Below are 21,670 nucleotides of genomic sequence, written 5' to 3'. Positions count from 1 at the left end.
GTTACTGATTGTGGATGATCAGCCATGATCACAATGAATGGTGGTGCTGGCTCGAAGGGCCAAATGACCTCCTATTTTCTATGTTTCTAAACTTGTCCTATCTATGTTCCTGTCCAAAGATTGTCTATTGTCTATACCTCCTCTGGCCTCCTCTGGCGTTCCTATTAAATCTTTCATCCCCCCCCCATCCACCTTAAACCTATGTCCTCTGGTTCCTGAATCCCCTACCCTGAGGGTAAAAAACTCTTTACATTTACTCTATCTTTTCCTCTCATGATTTTGTTCACCTCCATAAGATCGCCCCTCAACCTCCTGCGCTCCAAGGAATAAAGTCCTAGCCTGCCCCGACCTCTCTGTGTAGCTCAGCCCCCTCGAGTCCTGGCAACAACCTCATACATCTTCTCAGTACTGTTTCCAACTCAATCACATCCATGCAAAAGCAGAGCGACCAAAACTGCACACAATACTCCAAATGCGGCCTCACAAACAGTAATGTGACCGCCCAACTTCTATACTCAATACCCTGACTGATATATATATATAGTATAAGAAGATAACTGCAGATGCTGGTACAAATAGAAGGTATTTATTCACAAAATGCTGGAGTAACAGCAGGTCAGGCAGCATCTCGGGAGAGAAGGAATGGGTGACGTTTCGGGTCGAGACCCTTCTTCAGACTCATATATATATATAAAACATAGCACAAAAAGTAAGGAAATTTGTGTTTGGTAGATTATTTCTTTGTTGTAACAATGCTTCTTGGCAATAAATCTTATACCGTTGGAAAGCCTGTTTATTTCCCTTTTAAATGGTGCCACATTTGTAAGGAACATGCATTTGTGGGATGAGCAGCAGAGCTGAGTATATGGGTTGCGCCCATGAAAAATGTGCCAAATCTTCTCTGCCAAGGCCAAACAGCTTATTCTGCTGTTGCTATTGACTCTTGTTTTGAGCTTCTGGTACCCCCCAGGTGCTGACAAGAATGGGATACCATCCCACAACAGTGTGTGACCAGGCTGGTGACCAGCATGAGGAGGAGGAGGTGCCAGGCTGTTATGGCTGTGTATGGTTCTTCCACGCTACTGTGGCTCCTGTTTATTAAATGAATAAATTGTTAAATTGCCAATATGTCTTGTTTCTTCAGACTTCAATCATCCAATCCACCAAACAACACAGAATAAGAGTCAATGGCAGAATAAGCTGTTTGGCATTGGCAGAGAAGATTTGGCACATTTTTCATGGGCGCAACAGATTTGATTTGAATTCAGTTACAATTAGTTTAGATCTGTTTAGAGATACAGCGGGGAATCTGGCTCTTCGGCCCACTGGGTCCGTGCCGACCAGCGATCACCCATTCACAATTTGGGGTGGTACAGCGAGCGGTAGAGTTGTTGCCTCGCAGCGTGAGAGACCCGAGTTCGTTCCTGACCACGGGTGCTGTCTGTATGGAGTATGCAAGTTCTCCCTGTGACCTGCAAGGGTTTTCTATCTGTTCTGGTTTCCCGCAAAACGCCAAAGATGTACAGGTTTGTAAGTTAATTGGCTTCGGTAAAATTGTAAATCGTCCCCGGTGTGTGTGTGTGTGTGCAGGACAGTGTTAGCGTGCAGGGTTAGCTGGTCGGCACGGACTCGGTGGGCCGAAGGGCCTGTTTCCGCACTGTATCTCTAAATTAAACTATAGACAATAGACAATAGGTGCAGGAGGAGGCCATTCAGCCCTTCGAGCCAGCACCGCCATTCAATGCGATCATGGCTGATCACTCTCAATCAGTACCCCGTTCCTGCCTTCTCCCCATACCCCCTCACTCCGCTATCCTTAAGAGCTCTATCCAGCTCTCTCTTGAAAGCATCCAACGAACTGGCCTCCACTGCCTTCTGAGGCAGAGAATTCCACACCTTCACCACTCTCTGACTGAAAAAGTTCTTCCTCATCTCCGTTCTAAATGGCCTACCCCTTATTCTTAAACTGTGGCCCCTTGTTCTGGACTCCCCCAACATTGGGAACATGTTTCCTGCCTCTAATGTGTCCAATCCCCTAATTATCTTATATGTTTCAATAAGATCCCCTCTCATCCTTCTAAATTCCAGTGTATACAAGCCCAATCGCTCCAGCCTTTCAACATACGACAGTCCCGCCATTCCGGGAATTAACCTAGTGAACCTACGCTGCACGCCCTCCATAGCAAGAACATCCTTCCTCAAATTTGGAGACCAAAACTGCACACAGTACTCCAGGTGCGGTCTCACCAGGGCCCGGTACAACTGCACACAGTACTCCAGGTGCGGTCTCACCAGGGCCCGGTACAACTGCAGAAGGACCTCTTTGCACTAGTGTGTGAACGGGCGATACCTGGTCGGCGCGGACTTGGACTCGGATTCGTTGGCGTTTTGCGGGAAAGCAGAGCAATTGGAGAAAACCCACGCAGGTCAGAGCACACTAAATCTATCCTACACACTCGGGACAATTTACAATTGTTACCGAAAACAATCAATCTACAAATCTACAAACTTGCACGTCTTTGTAGTGTGGAAGGAAACCAGAGCTCTCGGTAAAAACCCACGCAGGTCACGGGGAGAACGTGCACAAACTGCGTACAGACAGCGGCCGTGGTCAGGATTGAACCCGGGTCTCCGGCGCTGTGAGGCAGCAAATCTACCGCTGCCCATCTGTTGGGAAAGGTTGCAGTTACGATTTTGTCAATCAATCATTCCAGGTGCTAGACAAATACAGTCACCCTGGCCGGTAGGTTAGCCTGGAGGCTATTCACTCCATCGACGCTGATGCTGTTCCGACTGAGCCTGCAAGTGAGAGAGAGGGAGAAGTAGAATCATACAGCATGCCCACGCCGACCAACAGCCCCCCCCCATCAACTCTAGTCCCACCTGCTCGTGTCTGCTCCATATCCCTCTAAACCTTTCCCAGTCACTAACTCTCTCTCTCTCTCTCTCTCTCTCTCTCTCTCTCTCTCTCTCTCTCTCTCTCTCTGTCTCTCTCTCTCTCTCTCTCTCTCTCTCTCTCTCTCTCTCTCTCTTCCCCCCCCTTCCTCTCCCCTACCTACCTACCCACCTACCTACCTACTGTATGTACCAACTCTACCTATCTACTCTACCCACCTACCTACTCTACCTACCCACCTACCCTCCTAGGGCCACTCTACCTGCCTACCTACTGTAGCTATCTACCTAGTGTACCTACCTACCCACCTACCCTATCTACCTACATGCCTACCTACCTACCTGCCTATCTACCAACCCACCTACCCATCTACCTACCTACCTACTTACCTACCTACCTACCTACCTACCTACCTACCTACCTACCTACCTACCTACCTACCTACCTACCTACCTACCTACCTATTGTACCTACCCACCTACATATCTGCTGTACCTGCCTACCTACCCACCCACCTACCGTACCTACCCATCTACCTACCGTACCTACCCATCTACCTACCTACCTACCTACCTACCTACCTATTGTACCTACCCACCTACATATCTGCTGTACCTGCCTACCTACCCACCCACCTACCGTACCTACCCATCTACCTACCGTACCTACCCATCTACCTACCTACCTACTGTACCTACCTACCTACTGTATCTACCCACCTACATACCTTCTGTACCTACCCACCTACATACCTACTGTACCCACCTACCTACCCACCCACCTACTGTACCCACCTACCTACTGTACCTACCCACCTACATACCTACTGTACTTACCTACCTACCCACCCACCTACTGTACCTACCTACCTACTGTACCTACCCACTGTACCTACCTACCTACTGTACCTACCCACCTACCTACCTACTCTACCGACCTATCTACCTGCTGAACCTACCTAACTACATACCTTCCTACCTACCTCTCGACCTCGCTGCATACGTACCTACCTATCTACTGTACCTACCCACCTACCTACCTACTGCAACTACCTACCTACATTCCTACCTACCTACCTATCTATCTCTCTATATACCTACCTACCTCCCTTCCTTCCTTCCTTCCTTCCTACCAACTCTACCCACATACCTACATATCTACCTAACTACCTACTTATCTACCTACTATACCTATCTACCTACCAACCTACCTACATATACACCGATTAGCCAAAACATTAAGACCATTGACAGGTGAAGTGAATAACATTGATTATCTTGTTACAAGGGCACCTGTCAAGGGGTGGGATATATTAGGCAGCAAGTGAAAAGTCAGTTCTTGAAGTTAATGTGTTGGATGCATGAGAAATGGGCAGGAGTAAAGACCTGAGCAACTTTGACAAGAGCCAAATTGTTATGGCCAGATGACCGGGTCAGAGCATCTCTGAAAGGGCAAGGCTTGTGGGGTGCTCCCGGACAGCAGTGGTGAGTACCGACCGACCGACCGACAGTGGTCCGAGGAGGGACAAACCACAAACCGGTGACAGACCGGGTGTTGGGCGCCCAAGGCTCATCGAAGCGCGAGGGCAACGAAGGCTATCCCGTCTGGTCCGAACCGACAGAAGGTCGACTGTGGCACGAGGCACAGGAAATTTTAATGGGGGTCAGGGGAGGAATGTGTCACAATACACAGTGCATCGCACCCCGCTGTGTATGGGGCTGCACACGGAGGACCAACAGCATATAACGCAGATGGCCATAATGTTTTGGCTCATCGATGTCTTGGCTGATCTATCTATCTATCCCTCCCTCCCTCTCTCTCTCACCTTCTCTCCCTCTCCCTCTCTCTCCCCCTATCCCTCTCCCTCTCCCGCTCCCCCCTCTCTCACCCACCAGAGGTACCGCAGAGATGTGGAGACACCACACAGTCTCAGGAACGAGGAGAGAGCACGGTCGGTGAATGAGTTGCGACTGAGACAGAGAGCGACCAGCGGAAGATGAGCGTTGCAGGATTCCACCAGGAGCTGCGAACACCTGTCATCCAGTCCGTTGCCCTCCAGCCTTTGAACAAGGCAAAGAAAGTCCGTCAAAAAAAACACATATTTATCCTCGCTGGGGGTCAAGACATTAAAGATCTGACGGTGATGAGTCCCAGAGTCACAGAGACATAGAATCATAGAACGATAAAGTCAGTCGTCGAGTCATGGAAACACAATCACAGAGACAAAGACACACTTAAAACCCTGCCCTACTTAGGCATTTTTTCGGCGACTACAGGGGACTAGGCTGTTGCCGCACGTTCGCCTGTAAGGTCGTGAGTCAATAGACAATAGACAATAGACAATAGGTGCAGGAGGAGGCCATTCAGCCCTTCGAGCCAGCACCGCCATTCAATGCGATCATGGCTGATCACTCTCAATCAGTACCCCATTCCTGCCTTCTCCCCATACCCCCTCACTCTGCTATCCTTAAGAGCTTTATCCAGCTCTCTCTTGAAAGCATCCAACGAACTGGCCTCCACTGCCTTCTGAGGCAGATAATTCCACACCTTCACCACTCTCTGACTGGAAAAGTTCTTCCTCATCTCCGTTCTAAACGGCCTACCCCTTATTCTTAAACTGTGGCCCCTTGTTCTGGACTCCCCCAACATTGGGAACATGTTTCCTGCCTCTAATGTGTCCAATCCCCTAATTATCTTATATGTTTCAATAAGATCCCCCCTCATCCTTCTAAATTCCAGTGTATACAAGCCCAATCGCTCCAGCCTTTCAATATACGACAGTCCCGCCATTCCGGGAATTAACCTAGTGAACCTACGCTGCACGCCCTCCATAGCAAGAATATCCTTCCTCAAATTTGGAGACCAAAACTGCACACAGTGCTCCAGGTGCGGTCTCACCAGGGCCCGGTACAACTGCACACAGTACTCCAGGTGCGGTCTCACCAGGGCCCGGTACAACTGCACACAGTACTCCAGGTGCGGTCTCACCAGGGCCCTGTACAACTGCACACAGTACTCCAGGTGCGGTCTCACCAGGGCCCGGTACAACTGCACACAGTACTCCAGGTGTGGTCTCACTAGGGCCCTGTACAACTGCACACAGTACTCCAGGTGCGGTCTCACCAGGGCCCGGTACAACTGCACACAGTACTCCAGGTGCGGTCTCACCAGGGCCCGGTACAACTGCACACAGTACTCCAGGTGTGGTCTCACTAGGGCCCTGTACAACTGCACACAGTACTCCAGGTGCGGTCTCACCAGGGCCCGGTACAACTGCACACAGTACTCCAGGTGCGGTCTCACCAGGGCCCGGTACAACTGCACATAGTACTCCAGGTGCGGTCTCACCAGGGCCCGGTACAACTGTAGAAGGACCTCTTTGCTCCTAAGTAACTTCCAAAGAGTTGGATTTTGAGATGTTTAGATATTTTCGGAGAGAAAGAGAGAAAGAGGGGGAAGGGGAGGAAGAGAGAGAGAGGGATGGAGGGGGAGGGAGGGAGATGGAGAGAGAGGGAAAGAGAAGGAACGAGAGGGAGAGAGAGAGAGGGAGTGAGCGGGGGAGCAAGAAGGGGAGCGAGATGGGGAGGGGAGAGGGAGAGGGAGCGGGAGAGTTTGCGCGCGCGTGTGAGAGTGAGAGAGTGTTGGAGAGTGTGTATGTGAGAGGGAGAAAATGTGTGTGTGTGTGAGAGAGAGAGAGAATAAGAGAGAGAATATATGTGTATGTGTGCGTGCGCGAGAGGGAGAGAGACAGAAAGTTAGAGAGAGAGTGTGTGAGTGAGAGAGTGTGTGTGAGAGAGAGAGAGTGTGAGAGAGAGAGAGTGTAAGGGAGAGTGCATGTGTTTGTGTGTGAGAGAGAGAGAAAGAAAGAGAGTGAGAGATAGTGTAAGAGTGTTTATATTTGTGAGTGTGTGAGAGAGAGTGTGTGAGAGTGTGTGTATACGTGTATGTGTGTGAGAGAGAGTGTGAGAGAAAGTGTAAGAGTGTAAATGTGTGTGTGTGAGAGAGAGAGAGAGAGACAGAAAGAGGGAAAGAGGCAGTGTCACTCTCTCCCCTCCCTCTCTCCCCTTCTCTCCCCTTTATCAATATCGTCTTCTCTCTCTCCTCTCCCCCTTTATTTCTCTGCCCCTCTCTCTCCCCCTCTTTCGATATCGTCCTCTCTCCCCTCTCTCCCTTTATTTCTCTGCCCCTCTCTCTCCCCCTCTCTCGATATCGTCCTCTCTCCCCTCTCTCTCCTCTCCCCCTTTCTCTCTCTCTCCCCCACTCTCTCCCCCCCACGGTCTCTCTCACTCCAGCCTCATCAGTCGTGATCTCGTCCCGGTGAGAACGCCACACATCTTCCGCACTCCCTCTGACATCAACCGGTTGTAATTCAGGGCCAGCGTGCGTAGTCGGTCGTTTCTGTGGAGAATGCAGCCGACCTCCCGGCCGCAACTCGCTGTTAAACCCGCAGTGGACAGCCTGAGGGAGGGAGAGAGCGAGACGGAGAGAGGGAGCGAATGGGTGAGAGAGAAATTTGTTTAGTTTCATTTAGTTTCATTTAGTTTAGACTAGACCAAGTGGACTCGTTGGGCCTAAACCTCTCCTGCATTGATGTACCACCCTCCCCTCCCACCCTCCCTCCCTCCCCTCGCCTCCCGCCCCCAACCCCATTCCCCCTCCCCTCCCCCTAACCCCCGCCCCGCTCCCCTCCCCCCGAACCCCTCCTTCCCCTCCCTCCGTCCTCTTCTCCCTCCCTCCACACCCCTCCCACCCTAGGAGATAGATTTAAACTTTAAAATGTGAGCGACTTCAAAAATATAACACCGATTTCAATGAAACGTCATCCATTAGCACCGAAGGGACGACGGTGAGTGAGGTGGGTCTAGAATTGTTGCTCTATCGTGACCCCTTGTGACTGTACTTCAGGAACAAACAAACGAGAGTTTTAGTATGTAGATTAGAGCTTTTTAGGAGGAATGAGAGGGAGAGTGAGGGACAGTGAGGGAGAGTGAGGAAGATGGGGAGAGAGAGAGGGGGAGAGAGAGAGAGAGAGAGAGAGAGAGAGGGTGAGAGAGAGGGTGAGAGAGAGGGTGAGAGGGAGGGAGAGAGAATTTAGTTGAGTTCAATTTTGTTTAATTTAGTTTAGTGCAGAAAGTATTAGGAGTGAGAGGGAGGGAGGGATGGAAAGTATTAGGAGTGAGAGGGAGGGAGGGATGGAAAGTATTAGGAGTGAGAGGGAGGGAGGGATGGAAAGTATTAGGAGTGAGAGGGAGGGAGGGAGGGATGGAAAGTATTAGGAGTTAGAGGGAGGGAGGGAGGGATGGAAAGTATTAGGAGTGAGAGGGAGGGAGGGAGGGATGGAAAGTATTAGGAGTGAGAGGGAGGGAGGGAGGGATGGAAAGTATTAGGAGTGAGAGGGAGGGAGGGAGGGATGGAAAGTATTAGGAGTGAGAGGGAGGGAGGAATGGAAAGTATTAGAAGTGAGAGGGAGGGAGGGATGGAAAGTATTAGGAGTGAGAGGGAGGGATGGAAAGTATTAGGAGTGAGAGGGAGGGAGGGAGGGATGGAAAGTATTAGGAGTGAGAGGGAGGGAGGGATGGAAAGTGTTAGGAGTGAGAGGGAGGGAGGGAGGGAGGGATGGAAAGTATTAGGAGTGAGAGGGAGGGAGGGAGGGATGGAAAGTATTAGGAGTGAGAGGGAGGGAGGGATGGAAAGTATTAGGAGTGAGAGGGAGGGAGGGAGGGAGGGATGGAAAGTATTAGGCGTGAGAGGGAGGGAGGGAGGGATGGAAAGTATTAGGAGTGAGAGGGAGGGAGGGAGGGATGGAAAGTATTAGGAGTGAGAGGGAGGGATGGAAAGTATTAGGAGTGAGAGGGAGGGAGGGAGGGATGGAAAGTATTAGGAGTGAGAGGGAGGGAGGGATGGAAAGTATTAGGAGTGAGAGGGAGGGAGGGAGGGAGGGATGGAAAGTATTAGGAGTGAGAGGGAGGGAGGGAGGGATGGAAAGTATTAGGAGTGAGAGGGAGGGAGGGATGGAAAGTATTAGGAGTGAGAGGGAGGGAGGGAGGGAGGGATGGAAAGTATTAGGCGTGAGAGGGAGGGAGGGAGGGATGGAAAGTATTGGGAGTGAGAGGGAGGGAGGGAGGGAGGGATGGAAAGTATTAGGAGTGAGAGGGAGGGAGGGAGGGATGGAAAGTATTAGGAGTGAGAGGGAGGGATGGAAAGTATTAGGAGTGAGAGGGAGGGAGGGAGGGATGGAAAGTATTAGGAGTGAGAGGGAGGGAGGGATGGAAAGTATTAGGAGTGAGAGGGAGGGAGGGAGGGAGGGATGGAAAGTATTAGGAGTGAGAGGGAGGGAGGGAGGGATGGAAAGTATTAGGAGTGAGAGGGAGGGAGGGATGGAAAGTATTAGGAGTGAGAGGGAGGGAGGGAGGGATGGAAAGTATTAGGCGTGAGAGGGAGGGAGGGAGGGATGGAAAGTATTAGGAGTGAGAGGGAGGGAGGGAGGGATGGAAAGTATTAGGAGTGAGAGGGAGGGAGGGATGGAAAGTATTAGGAGTGAGAGGGAGGGAGGGAGGGAGGGATGGAAAGTATTAGGCGTGAGAGGGAGGGAGGGATGGAAAGTATTAGGAGTGAGAGGGAGGGAGGGAGGGAGGGATGGAAAGTATTAGGAGTGAGAGGGAGGGAGGGAGGGATGGAAAGTATTAGGAGTGAGAGGGAGGGAGGGATGGAAAGTATTAGGAGTGAGAGGGAGGGAGGGAGGGATGGAAAGTATTAGGCGTGAGAGGGAGGGAGGGAGGGATGGAAAGTATTAGGAGTGAGAGGGAGGGAGGGAGGGATGGAAAGTATTAGGAGTGAGAGGGAGGGAGGGAGGGATGGAAAGTATTAGGAGTGAGAGGGAGGGAGGGATGGAAAGTATTAGGAGTGAGAGGGAGGGAGGGAGGGATGGAAAGTATTAGGAGTGAGAGGGAGGGAGGGAGGGATGGAAAGTATTAGGAGTGAGAGGGAGGGAGGGAGGGATGGAAAGTATTAGGAGTGAGAGGGAGGGAGGGAGGGATGGAAAGTATTAGGAGTGAGAGGGAGGGAGGGAGGGAGGGATGGAAAGTATTAGGAGTGAGAGGGAGGGAGGGAGGGATGGAAAGTATTAGGAGTGAGAGGGAGGGAGGGAGGGAGGGATGGAAAGTATTAGGAGTGAGAGGGAGGGAGGGAGGGAGGGAGGGAAAGACAGTTACACTTGTTTTCGAGCCTGATTTGCTTTTTAGACAATAAAGTAATGGCAGACAAGTTGGTGGAGTGTGTTTGTTTGATGCAGGATGTGGGAAGGTAGAGACATCGCTGGAGCTTCTGGGAGCTACACCTGCAAGAACTGTGCCCAGGTGCAGCTCCTGAATGGACGTGTGGCAGTGTTGGAGAAGCAGCTGGATGACCTCAGGGCCATCCGGGAATACCAGAGTTTCCTGGACAGGACCTACTGTGAGGCTGTCACGCCAAGGATCCAGGTCGAGTGAAGGTGGGAGACTGTTTCAGAGGAAAGTGAACGTAGACTACAGGAGACCCCGGTGGCTGTGCTTATTGCAAACAGGTACACCCTCTTGGGAGCAGTCGGGGCAGAAGGCGTTTCCAGTCAGAGAGGCGGACTGGTTGGCGGCTCTAATCCAGGCGAGGAGACTCGACCGGGGAGACCGAAGTCAGGAAGAGCTATAGTAGAGGGTGACTCCATTGTCCGAGGGACGGACGGTAGATTCTGTGGCGGAAGGCGGGACTTGAATATGGTCTGTTGCCTCCCTGGTGCCAGGGTTCAAGACATCACGGAGCGGCTTCAGAACATCCTAGCGAGGGAAGGCGATCAAGTGGTTTTGCACGTGGGCACGAACGACGTCGGGAGGAAGAGGAGAGAGATACTGCAGCGTGAGTTTAGAGAGTTAGGAAGAAGATTGAGAAGTAGGACATCGAGGGTGGTTGTCTCTGGACTGTTACCTGTACCTCGTGCTGGTGAGGGCAGGAACAGAGAGATCGGGGATATGAATGTATGGCTGAGGGGCTGGTGCAGGGAGCAGGGATTTAGATTTCTAGACCACTGGGATCTCTTCTGGGGTAGGGGTGACCTGTACAAAAGGGACGGGTTGAACCTTAACAGCAGGGGGACCAACATTCTGGCAGGCAGGCAGGTTTGCTAGTGCTACACGTGTGGCTTTAAACTAAGTAGTGGGGGGGGGGAGGGGTTGACAAATTGGGAATATGAAGATGGAGTTAAAGGGGAAGCGAATACAGGAGAAATTGTAAAGAACTCTCGAATAAATGGGAAGAGAAGTTCTGGATGGGATAAGAGAGTAATGTCAGGACCAATTGTGACCGGTGGGAGAGGAGAGGTGAATAACGAAGTTAAAGTGTTGTATTTAAATGCGTGAAGTATGAAAAATAAAGTGGTTGAGCTTGAGGCTCAGTTAGACATTGGCAAGTATGATGTTGTGGGAATCACTGAGACATGGCTACAAGAGGACCAGGGCTGGGAACTGAATATTCAGGGGTACACAACGTATAGAAAAGACAGACAGGTGGGCAGAGGGGGTGGGGTTGCTCTGTTGGTAAGGAATGATATTCACTCCCTTGCAAGGGGGGACATAGAATCAAGAGATGTAGAATCAGTATGGATAGAAATGAGGAATAGTAAGGGTAAAAAGACCCTAATGGGAGTTATCTATAGGCCCCCAAACAGTAGCCTCGACATAGGGTGCAAGTTGAATCAGGAGCTAAAATTGGCGTGTCGCAAATGTAATGCTACGGTGATTATGGGAGATTTCAACATGCAGGTAGACTGGGAAAATCAGGTTGGTAATGGACCCCAGGAAAGAGAGTTTGTGGAGTGTCTCCGAGATGGATTCTTAGAACTGCTTGTACGGGACCCTACCAGGGAGAAGGCAATTCTGGATTTAGTGTTGTGTAATGAACCTGATCTGATAAGGGGACTCGAGGTAAAAGAGCCATTAGGAGGCAGTGATCACAATATGATAAGTTTTACTCTACAAATTGTGAGGGAGAAGGGAAAATCGGAAGTGTCGGTATTACAGTATAGCAAAGGGGATTACAGAGGCATGAGGCAGGAGCTGGGCAGATTTGACTGGAAGGAGGCCTTAGCAGGGAAGTCAGTGGAAGAGCAATGGCAGGTATTCTTGAAGACAGAAGCAGGGGAATTTATTATGGGGAACAAAGAAATGGCAGACGAGTTAAACCGTTACTTTGGATCTGTCTTCACTGAGGAAGATACACACAATCTCCCAAATGTTCTAGGGGCCGGAGAACCTAGGGTGATGGAGGAACTGAAGGAAATCCACATTAGGCAGGAAATGGTTTTGGGTAGACTGATGGGACTGAAGGCTGATAAATCCCCAGGGCCTGATGGTCTGCATCCCAGAGTACTTAAGGAGGTGGCTCTAGAAATAGTGGAAGCATTGGAGATCATTTTTCAATGTTCTATAGATTCAGGATCAGTTCCTGTGGATTGGAGAATAGCAAATGTTATCCCACTTTTTAAGAAAGGAGGGAGAGAGAAAACGGGTAATTATAGACCAGTTAGTCTGACATCAGTGGTGGGGAAAATGCTGGAGTCAATTATAAAAGACGAAATTGCTGAGCATTTGGATAGCAGTAACGGGATCGTTCCGAGTCAGCATGGATTTACGAAGGGGAAATCATGCTTGACAAATCTACTGGAATTTTTTGAGGATGTAACTAGGAAAATTGACAAGGGAGAGTCAGTGGATGTGGTGTACCTCGACTTTCAGAAAGCCTTCGACAAGGTCCCACATAGGAGATTAGTGGGCAAAATTAGGGCACATGGTATTGGGGGTAGGGTACTGACATGGATAGAAAATTGGTTAACAGACAGAAAGCAAAGAGTGGGGATAAATGGGTCCCTTTCGGAATGGCAGGCAGTGACCAGTGGGGTACCGCAAGGTTCGGTGCTGGGACCCCAGCTATTTACGATATACATTAATGACTTAGACGAAGGGATTAAAAGTACCATTAGCAAATTTGCAGATGATACTAAGTTGGGGGGTAGTGTGAATTGTGAGGAAGATGCAATAAGGCTGCAGGGTGACCTGGACAGGTTGTGTGAGTGGGCGGATACATGGCAGATGCAGTTTAATGTAGATAAGTGTGAGGTTATTCACTTTGGAAGTAAGAATAGAAAGGCAGATTATTATCTGAATGGTGTCAAGTTAGGAGGAGGGGGAGTTCAACGAGATCTGGGTGTCCTAGTGCATCAGTCAATGAAAGGAAGCATGCAGGTTCAGCAGGCAGTGAAGAAAGCCAATGGAATGTTGGCCTTCATAACAAGAGGAGTTGAGTATAGGAGCAAAGAGGTCCTTCTACAGTTGTACCGGGCCCTGGTGAGACCGCACCTGGAGTACTGTGTGCAGTTTTGGTCTCCAAATTTGAGGAAGGATATTCTTGCTATGGAGGGCGTGCAGCGTAGGTTCACTAGATTAATTCCCGGAATGGCGGGACTGTCGTATGTTGAAAGGCTGGAGCGATTGGGCTTGTATACACTGGAATTTAGAAGGATGAGGGGGGATCTTATTGAAACATATAAGATAATTAGGGGATTGGACACATTAGAGGCAGATAACATGTTCCCAATGTTGGGGGAGTCCAGAACAAGGGGCCACAGTTTGAGAATAAGGGGTAGGCCATTTAGAACGGAGATGAGGAAGAACTTTTTCAGTCAGAGGGTGGTGAAGGTGTGGAATTCTCTGCCTCAGAAGGCAGTGGAGGCCAGTTCGTTGGATGCTTTCAAGAGAGAGCTGGATAGAGCTCTTAAGGATAGCGGAGTGAGGGGGTATGGGGAGAAGGCAGGAACGGGGTACTGATTGATAGTGATCAGCCATGATCGCATTGAATGGCGGTGCTGGCTCGAAGGGCTGAATGGCCTACTCCTGCACCTATTGTCTATTGTCTATTGTCTATAATGCAGAAGTTACAGGATCAATTTATCCCAAAGAGGAGGAAAGATTCTAAGGGGAGTAAGAGGCAACTGTGGCTGACAAGGGCAGTCAAGGACAGCATAAAAATAAAAGAGAAGAAGTATATCATAGCAAAGAAGAGTGGGATTGGGAATCTTTTAAAGAGCAGCAGAAGATAACTAAAAAGGCAATACGGGGATAAAAGATGAGGTATGAGGGTAAGCTAGCGAATAATATAAAGGAGGATAGTAAAAGCTTTTTTAGGTATGTGAAGAGGAAACAAATAGTCAAGGCAAATTTATTATGGGGAACAAGGAAATGGCAGACGAGTTGAACTAGTACTTTGGATCTGTCTTCACTAAGGAAGATGCAAACAAACTCCCAGATGTTCTAGTGGCCAGAGATCCTAGGGTGACAGAGGAACTGAAGGAGATTCACATTAGGCAGGAAATGGTGTTGGGCAGACTGAAGGCTGATAAATCCCCAGGGCCTGATGGTCTGCATTCCAGGGTACTTAAGGAGGTGGCTCTAGAAATTGTGAATGCATTGGTGATCATTTTCCAATGTTCTACAGATTCAGGATCAGTTCCTGTGGATTGGAGGGTAGCTAATGTTATCCCACTTTTTAAGAAAGGAGGGAGAGAGAAAATGGGAAATTATAGACCAGTTAGTCTGACATCAGTGGTGGGGAAGATGCTGGAGTCAATTATAAAAGACGAAATTGCGGAGCATTTGGATAGCAGTAACAGGATCGTTCCGAGCCAGCATGGATTTACGAAGGGGAAATCATGCTTGACTAATCTACTGGAAATTTTTCAGGATGTAACTAGGAAATTTGACAGGGGATGTGGTGTACCTTGACTTTCAGAAAGCCTTCGGCAAGGTCCCACATAGGAGATTAGTGGGCAAAATTAGAGCACATGGTATTTGGGGTAGGGTACTAACATGGATAGAAAATTGGTTGACAGACAGAAAGCAAAGAGTGGGGATAAATGGGTCCCTTTCAGAATGGCAGGCAGTGACTAGTGGGGTACCGCAAGGCTCGGTGCTGGGACCGCAGCTATTTACAATATACATTAATGACTTGGATGAAGGGATTAAAAGTAACATTAGCAAATTTGCAGATGATAGGGTGGTAGTGTGAGCTGTGAGGAAGATGCTGTGAGATTGCAGGGTGACTTGGACAGGTTGTGTGAGTGGGCGGATGCATGGCAGATGCAGTTTAGTGTGGATAAGTGTGAGGTTATCCACTTTGGTGGTAAGAATAAGAAGGCAGATTATTATCTGAATGGTGTCAAGTTAGGAACAGGGGACGTACAACGTGATCTGGGTGTCCTAGTGTATCAGTCACTGAAAGGAAGCATACAGGTACAGCAAGCAGTGAAGAAAGCCAATGGAATGTTGGCCTTCATAACAAGAGGAGTTGAGTATAGGAGCAAAGAGGTCCTTCTGAGGTTGTATAGGGCCCTAGTGAGACCGCACCTGGAGTACTGTGTGCAGTTTTGGTCTACAAATTTGAGGAAGGATATTCTTGCTATTGAGGGCGTAGGTTTACCAGGTTAATTCCCGGAATGGCGGGACTGTCGTATGTTGAAAGATTGGAGCGGCTAGGCTTGTATACACCGGAATTTAGAAGGATGAGAGGGGATCTTATCGAAACATATAAGATTATTGAGGGGTTGGACACGTTCGAGGCAGGAAACATGTTCCCAATGTTGGGGAAGTCCAGAACCAGGGGCCACAGTTTAAGAATAAGGGGTAGGCCATTTAGAACGGAGATGAGGAAAACCTTTTTCAGTCAGAGAGTTGTGAATCTGTGGAATTCACTGCCTCAGAAGGCAGTGGAGGCCAAGTCTCTGAATGCATTCAAGAGAGAACTAGATAGAGCTCTTAAGATAGCGTAGTTAGGGGGTATTATGGGGAGAAGGCAGGAACGGGGTACTGATTGAGAATGATCAGCCATGATCACATTGAATGGTGGTGCTGGCTCGAAGAGCTGAATGGCCTACTCCTGCACCTATTGTCTATTGAGGTGTGGAGGGATAGAGAGAGGGAGAGAGGGAGGGTCAGAGGGCGGGTGAGGGGGAGGATGTGGAGACAGAGGGGCAGAAGGAGGGAGAGAGAGTGAGAGAATTTAGTTTAGTCCAAATGAGTTTAGGAAGTACTCGTCCAAGTGGACCCGTTTGGCCCAAACCACTCCTGCATTGGTGCAGCATCCTCTCTCCCCCTCCCCCCCTCCCCCTCCCCCCCTCCCCCCTCCCCCCCCTCCCCCCCTCCCCCCTCCACTGTCTTCCGAGGCAGATAATTCCACAGATTTACAAGTCTCTGAGTGAAAACGTTTTTCCTTATCTCCGTTCTAAATGGCCTACCCCTTATTCTTAAACTATGGGGCCTGGTTCTGGATTCTCCCAACATCGGGAACATGTTTCTTGCCTCAAGCGTGTCCAATCCCTTAATAATCTTATATGTTTCAATAAGATCCCCTCCTATTCTTCTAAATTGCAGAGTATACAAGCCCAATCGCTCCAGTCTTTTAACGTACGACAGTCCCGCCATTCCAGGATTTAACCTGGTGAACTTACGCTGCACTCCCTCAATAGCAAGAATGTCCTTCCTCAAATTTAGAGAGCAAAACTGCACACAGTACTCCAGGTGCGGTCTCACCAGGGCCCTGTACAACTGCAGAAGGACCTCTTTACTCTTATACGCAACTTCTCTTGTCATGAATTGGAGGATGATCAGCCATGATCACAATGAATGGCGGTGCTGGCTCGAAGGGCCGAATTACCCCCTGCACCAATGTCCTATGTTTCTATGAAGGCCAACACGCCATTAGCTTTCTTCACTGCCTGCTGTAACTGCATGCTTACAATTTAGAGACTGCTGAACAAGGACACCCAGATCTCTTTGTACTTCCCCTTTTCCTAACTAGACACCATTCAGATAATAATCTGCCTTCCTATTCTTAGCACCAAAGTGGATAACCTCACATTTATCTACATTAAACTGCATCTGCCATGCATCGAGCCGTCCACAGAGTCCAGGTCAAGGATAAAAAGTATAATGTGCATTGGAAGGGGGGAGGGTGGGAAGGAGAGAGGGAGGTAGAGAGGGAGGGACTGAGTTAACTTTAGTTCAGTTTACTTTAGTACACTGTCACCTATATTGAGGTACAGTGAAAAGCTGTCTTGTTGCCTGCTATGCAGTGCAAAGACTGCACATGATTACTATTGAACAGTTTACAGTGTACAGATACTGGGTAAAGCAAAATATATTTAGTGCAAGGAAGGGAGGGAGAGCGAGAGGGAGGGAGGGAGGGAGGGAGTGAGGATGCGAGAGTGGAACAGAGAGAGGGAGAGAGAGAGAGAGAGCTAGAAAATGGAGAGAGAGATAAGTTTAGTTTAGTTTAGTTTAGTTTATTGTCACGTGTACCAAGGTACAGTGAAAGGACTTTTTGCTCTCCAGTCAGCGGAAAGACTATACATCACAACAACCGAGCACAGATTCAGGATAAAGGGAATAATGTTTATTGGGAGGGAGGGAGGGAGGGAGGGGAGGAGAGTGGGAGGGAGAGAGGGAGGTAGTGAGGGAAGGACAGAGTTAACTTTAGTTTAGTTTAGATTATTAAAGAAGGGGCAGGAAAACTGAAGACTGCCCACTAGGTCCAAGAAGGGGGCGGAAGGCCTGAAGCCTGACTACTAGGCCTGAAAGTGTCCAGCAGCCGCTGTCTTGGCTCTGAGAGCGGCTGAGGAGCCTGAAACAAGGCTACTAGATCCGAAAAGGCCCAGAGCCCGTCTATTAGCCTGAGGCCTGAAATGTAATGGAAAGCTAATGGAATGTCGGCCTTCATAACAAGAGGAGTTGAGTGTAGTCGGAAAGTGGTCCTTCTGCAGTTGTACAGGGCCCTGGTGAGACCACACCATATAACCATAGAACCATATAACAATTACAGCACGGAAACAGGCCCGTTCGGCCCTACCAGTCGACGCCGACCACTTTCTCCGACCTAGTCTCATCTACCTGCTCTCAGACCATAACCCTCCAATCCCCTCCCATCCATATACCTATCCAATTTACTCTTAAATAATAAAATCGAGCCTGCCTCCACCACTTCACCGGAAGCCCATTCCATACAGCCACCACCCTCTGAGTAAAGAAGTTCCCCCTCATGTTACCCCTAAACTTTTGTCCCTTAATTCTAAAGTTATGTCCCCTTGTTGGAATCTTCCCCACTTTCAAAGGGAAAAGCCTACCCACGTCAACTCTGTCCGTCCCTCTTGAAATTTAAAAAAACCTCTATCAAGTCCCCCCTCAACCTTCTACGCTCCAAAGAATAAAGACCCAACCTGTTCAACCTCTCTCTGTAGCTTAAGTGCTGAAACCCAGGCAACATTCTAGTAAATCTCCTCTGTACACTCTCCATTTTGTCGACATCCTTCCTATAATTTGGCGACCAGAACTGCACACCATACTCCAGATTCGGCCTCACCAATGCCCTGTACAATTTTAACATTACATCCCAACTTCTATATTCGATGCTCTGATTTATAAAGGCAAGCATACACCTTGACTACTGTGTGCAGTTTTGGTCTCCAAATTTGAGGAAGGACATTCTTACTATTGAGGGAGTGCAGCGTAGGTTCATGAGGTGAATTCCCGGAATGGTGGGACTGTCGTATGTTGAAAGACTGGATCGACATGGCTTGCATACTCTGGAATTTAGAAGGATGAGAGGGCATCTTATTGAAACACATAAGATTATTAAGGGATTGGACACGCTGGAGGCAGGAAACATGTTGGGGGAGTCCAGAACCAGGGGGCCATATTTTAAGAATAAGGGGTCGGCCATATAGAACGGAGATGATGAAAACCTTTTTCACTCAGAGAGTTGTAATTCTGAGGAACTCACTGCCTCAGAAGGAAGGCAGTGGAGGCCAATTCCCTGGATGCTTTCAAGAGAAAGTTTGATAGAGCTCTTAATGATAGCGGAGTCAGGGGGTATGGGAAGAAGGCAGGAACGAGGTACTGATTGTGGATGATCAACCATGATCACATTGAATGGTGGTGCTGGCTCGAAGGGCCGAATGGACTCCTCCTGCACCTATTGTCTATTGTCTACCTCCTTCCTCCTAGGCCAGGAAATGGGCACTGCCTCTGTATTAAGGCAAATAGCCCGTAATGCCACAACCCTACCAGGCCCGAGAGGTTTGCAGCCTTTTTCCTAGCTCCTAGAGGGGCTGAAGGGCCTGAACCCTGACCAGCCTTGACTCATAGGATTGCAAGTGCACTTCTTCCTCTGTAGTGGGGCCAGAAATGCCTTAATGCTGTCCACCTACCCCAAGAGCAGCCCACAGCCCAAGGGCGGGCACGGTAGCGCAGCGGTAGAGTTGCTGCTTTACAACGAATGCAGCGCCGGAGACTCAGGTTCGATCCTGACTACGGGTGCTTGCACTGTAAGGAGTTTGTACGTTCTCCCCGTGACCTGCTGCGTGGGTTTTCTCCGAGATCTTCGGTTTCCTCCCACACTCCAAAGACGTACAGGTATGTAGGTTAATTGGCTGGGTAAATGTAAAAATTGTCCCTAGTGGGTGTAGGATAGTGTTAATGTACGGGGATCGCTGGGCGGCACGGACTTGGAGGGCCGAAAAGGCCTGTTTCCGGCTGTATATATATGATATGATGATAGCCTTTGTAGTAGCCACTAGAGGGCTCGAAAGACCTGAATCCCGACTAGACATCATCACAGTGTTGAAACAGGCCCTTCAGTCCAACTTGCTCACACCGGCCAACATGTCCCAGCTACACTCGTTTAACCTACCTATATCCGCTATCATTAAAAGCACTATCCAACTCTCTCTTGAAAGCATCCCAGGAAATTGGCCTCCACTGCCTTCTGAGGCAGAGAGTTCCACAGCTTCACAACTCTCTGAGTGAAGAGGTTTTTCCTCATCTCCATTCTAAATTGCTTACCCCTTATTCTCAGCTGTGGCCCCCTGGTTCGGTACACCCCCAACGTCAGGAACATGTTTCCTGCCTCTAGCGTGTCCAATCCCTTAATAATCTCATATGTTTCAATAAGATGCCCGCTCATCCTTCTAAATTCCAGTGTATACAAGCCCAGTTGCTCCAGTCTTTCAACATACGACGGTCAATATCCCTCCAAACTTGTCCTATCCATGTACTTGCCTGTTTCTTGCAAGTTGGGCCTAGAGAGGGAGGAAGGCCTGAAGCCTGACTACAAGGCCTGAAAGTAGTCTGCAGCATCTGTACTGGCCCCGTGAGGCGACTGAAGACTGTAGCAGACCAGAGAAGGGGGGCCAGGAAGCCTGAAGCCTGACCACTAGGCCCGAAGGGGGACGGAATGTATAAAGCCTGTGGACTAGGCCTGAAGGCCGGCCTACCGGAGAGTCCGGAGCCTGGAGCCTGGGTGGGCGAGGGCTGGGATGAGGAGCCGCAGCCCGGAGTCACCGAGGGGGTTGTTGTCGAGGTCAAGGAAGGCCAACGATGGAGTTGATCTCAGTACAGTTACCAGGGCAGCGGCCTGGGCTCGGCCGAGGGAGCAGCTTGTGAGGCTGAGGGAGAGGGGAAGACTGAGATTTAGAGGTCCTCCATCTCTTCCTCCCTCCCTCCTTCACTCTCTCCCTTTCTCCCTCCTCCCACCCTCCCTCCCTCTCTCCCTCCCTCCCTCCCTCCATCCCTCTCTCCCTCTCTCCCTCCCTTTCCCTCCCTCTCTCTCACTCTCTCCCTCACTCTTTCTCCCTCCATCCCTCCCTCCATTTCCCTCCCTCTCTCTCACTCTCTCCCTCACTCTTTCTCCCTCCATCCCTCACACCCTCTCTCCCCCCTCCCTCTCCATTTCCCTCTCCCCCTCTCCCTCAGCCTCACCCTCCGTCTCTAACTCACTCTCCCTTTCCCTCTCCCTCATTTACTGTTTCCCTCCCACTCTCCCTCGTTCTCTCACTTCCCACCCTCCCTCTCTCTATCCGTCTTTTAATCCTTTCCTCCCCTCTCCCCCTCCCTCCCTCTTTCCCCGCCTCCCTCCCTCCCTCCCTCTCTCTCCCTCCATCCCACACACCCTCTCCCCCTCCCTCCCTCCCTCCCTCCCTCCCTCCCTCCCTCTTTCTCCCTCCATCCCACACACCCTCTCCCCCTCCCTTCCTCTCTCCCCTTCTCTCTTCCCCTCCCCCTCACTCTGTCTAACACACACTCACTCTTTCCCACTCCCTCCCTCTCTCCCTCCCTCTCTCCCCCTCCCTTTCTCCCTCACTCCCTCTTCCCCGTTTCCTTCTCCCTGCCTCCCTCCCTCTTTCTCCCTCCATCCCACACACCCTCTCCCCCCTCCCTCCCTCCCTCCCTCTTTCTCCCTCCATCCCACACACCCTCTCCCCCTCCCTTCCTCTCTCCCTCTCTCTTCCCCTCCCCCTCACTCTGTCTAACACACACTCACTCTTTCCCACTCCCTCCCTCCCTCCCTCTCTCCCCCTCCCTTTCTCCCTCGCTCCCTCTTCCCCGTTTCCTTCTCCCTTCCTCCTTCCCTCGCTCCCCTCTCCTTCACATTCTCTCACTTCCCTCCCTCCCTCCCTCTCTCCATCCCTCTTTTCATCCTTCCCCTCCCCCTCTCGCCTCCCTATCTCCCCCTCCCTCTCTCCCTTTATCTCTCTCTCCCTCTCCTACCCACCCTCTCTATCACTCCCTCCCTCTCTCTCTCCCCCTACCCCTACACCCCTCTCCCCTCCTCCTCTCCCCGTCTCTGTAACCCCTCCCCCACTATTTTGGGACAGGTGAGAGGTTATTAAACTTACCAAAGACTCAGAAGGGGGGAACCTCTCTT

At 50.1% G+C, this 21,670-nt stretch overlaps 1 protein-coding gene across 1 annotated transcript in view; it reads right to left on the bottom strand.

Annotated features, from left to right (window-relative positions):
* Positions 1 to 1,996: 1,996 nt before the first annotated feature.
* Positions 1,997 to 21,670, bottom strand: part of ftsj3 (FtsJ RNA 2'-O-methyltransferase 3) — a 60,591-nt gene continuing 40,917 nt past the window's right edge. Inside the window, exons 6-10 of the mRNA XM_078430250.1 lie at positions 21,642 to 21,667; positions 20,241 to 20,411; positions 7,184 to 7,354; positions 4,789 to 4,956; positions 1,997 to 2,799 (exon numbers count right to left, since the gene is read on the bottom strand). Coding sequence (XP_078286376.1) covers positions 2,718 to 2,799; positions 4,789 to 4,956; positions 7,184 to 7,354; positions 20,241 to 20,411; positions 21,642 to 21,667 — 618 coding nt within the window. The 3' untranslated portion in view covers positions 1,997 to 2,717. The remainder of the gene's footprint in view (positions 2,800 to 4,788; positions 4,957 to 7,183; positions 7,355 to 20,240; positions 20,412 to 21,641; positions 21,668 to 21,670) is intronic.

Source organism: Rhinoraja longicauda, chromosome 39 (genome assembly GCF_053455715.1).
Source record: "Rhinoraja longicauda isolate Sanriku21f chromosome 39, sRhiLon1.1, whole genome shotgun sequence".
NCBI classification, from domain to species: domain Eukaryota; kingdom Metazoa; phylum Chordata; class Chondrichthyes; order Rajiformes; family Arhynchobatidae; genus Rhinoraja; species Rhinoraja longicauda.
The sequence above is the reverse complement of the archived record's forward strand: the minus strand, read 5'-3'. Positions and strand labels throughout refer to the sequence as shown.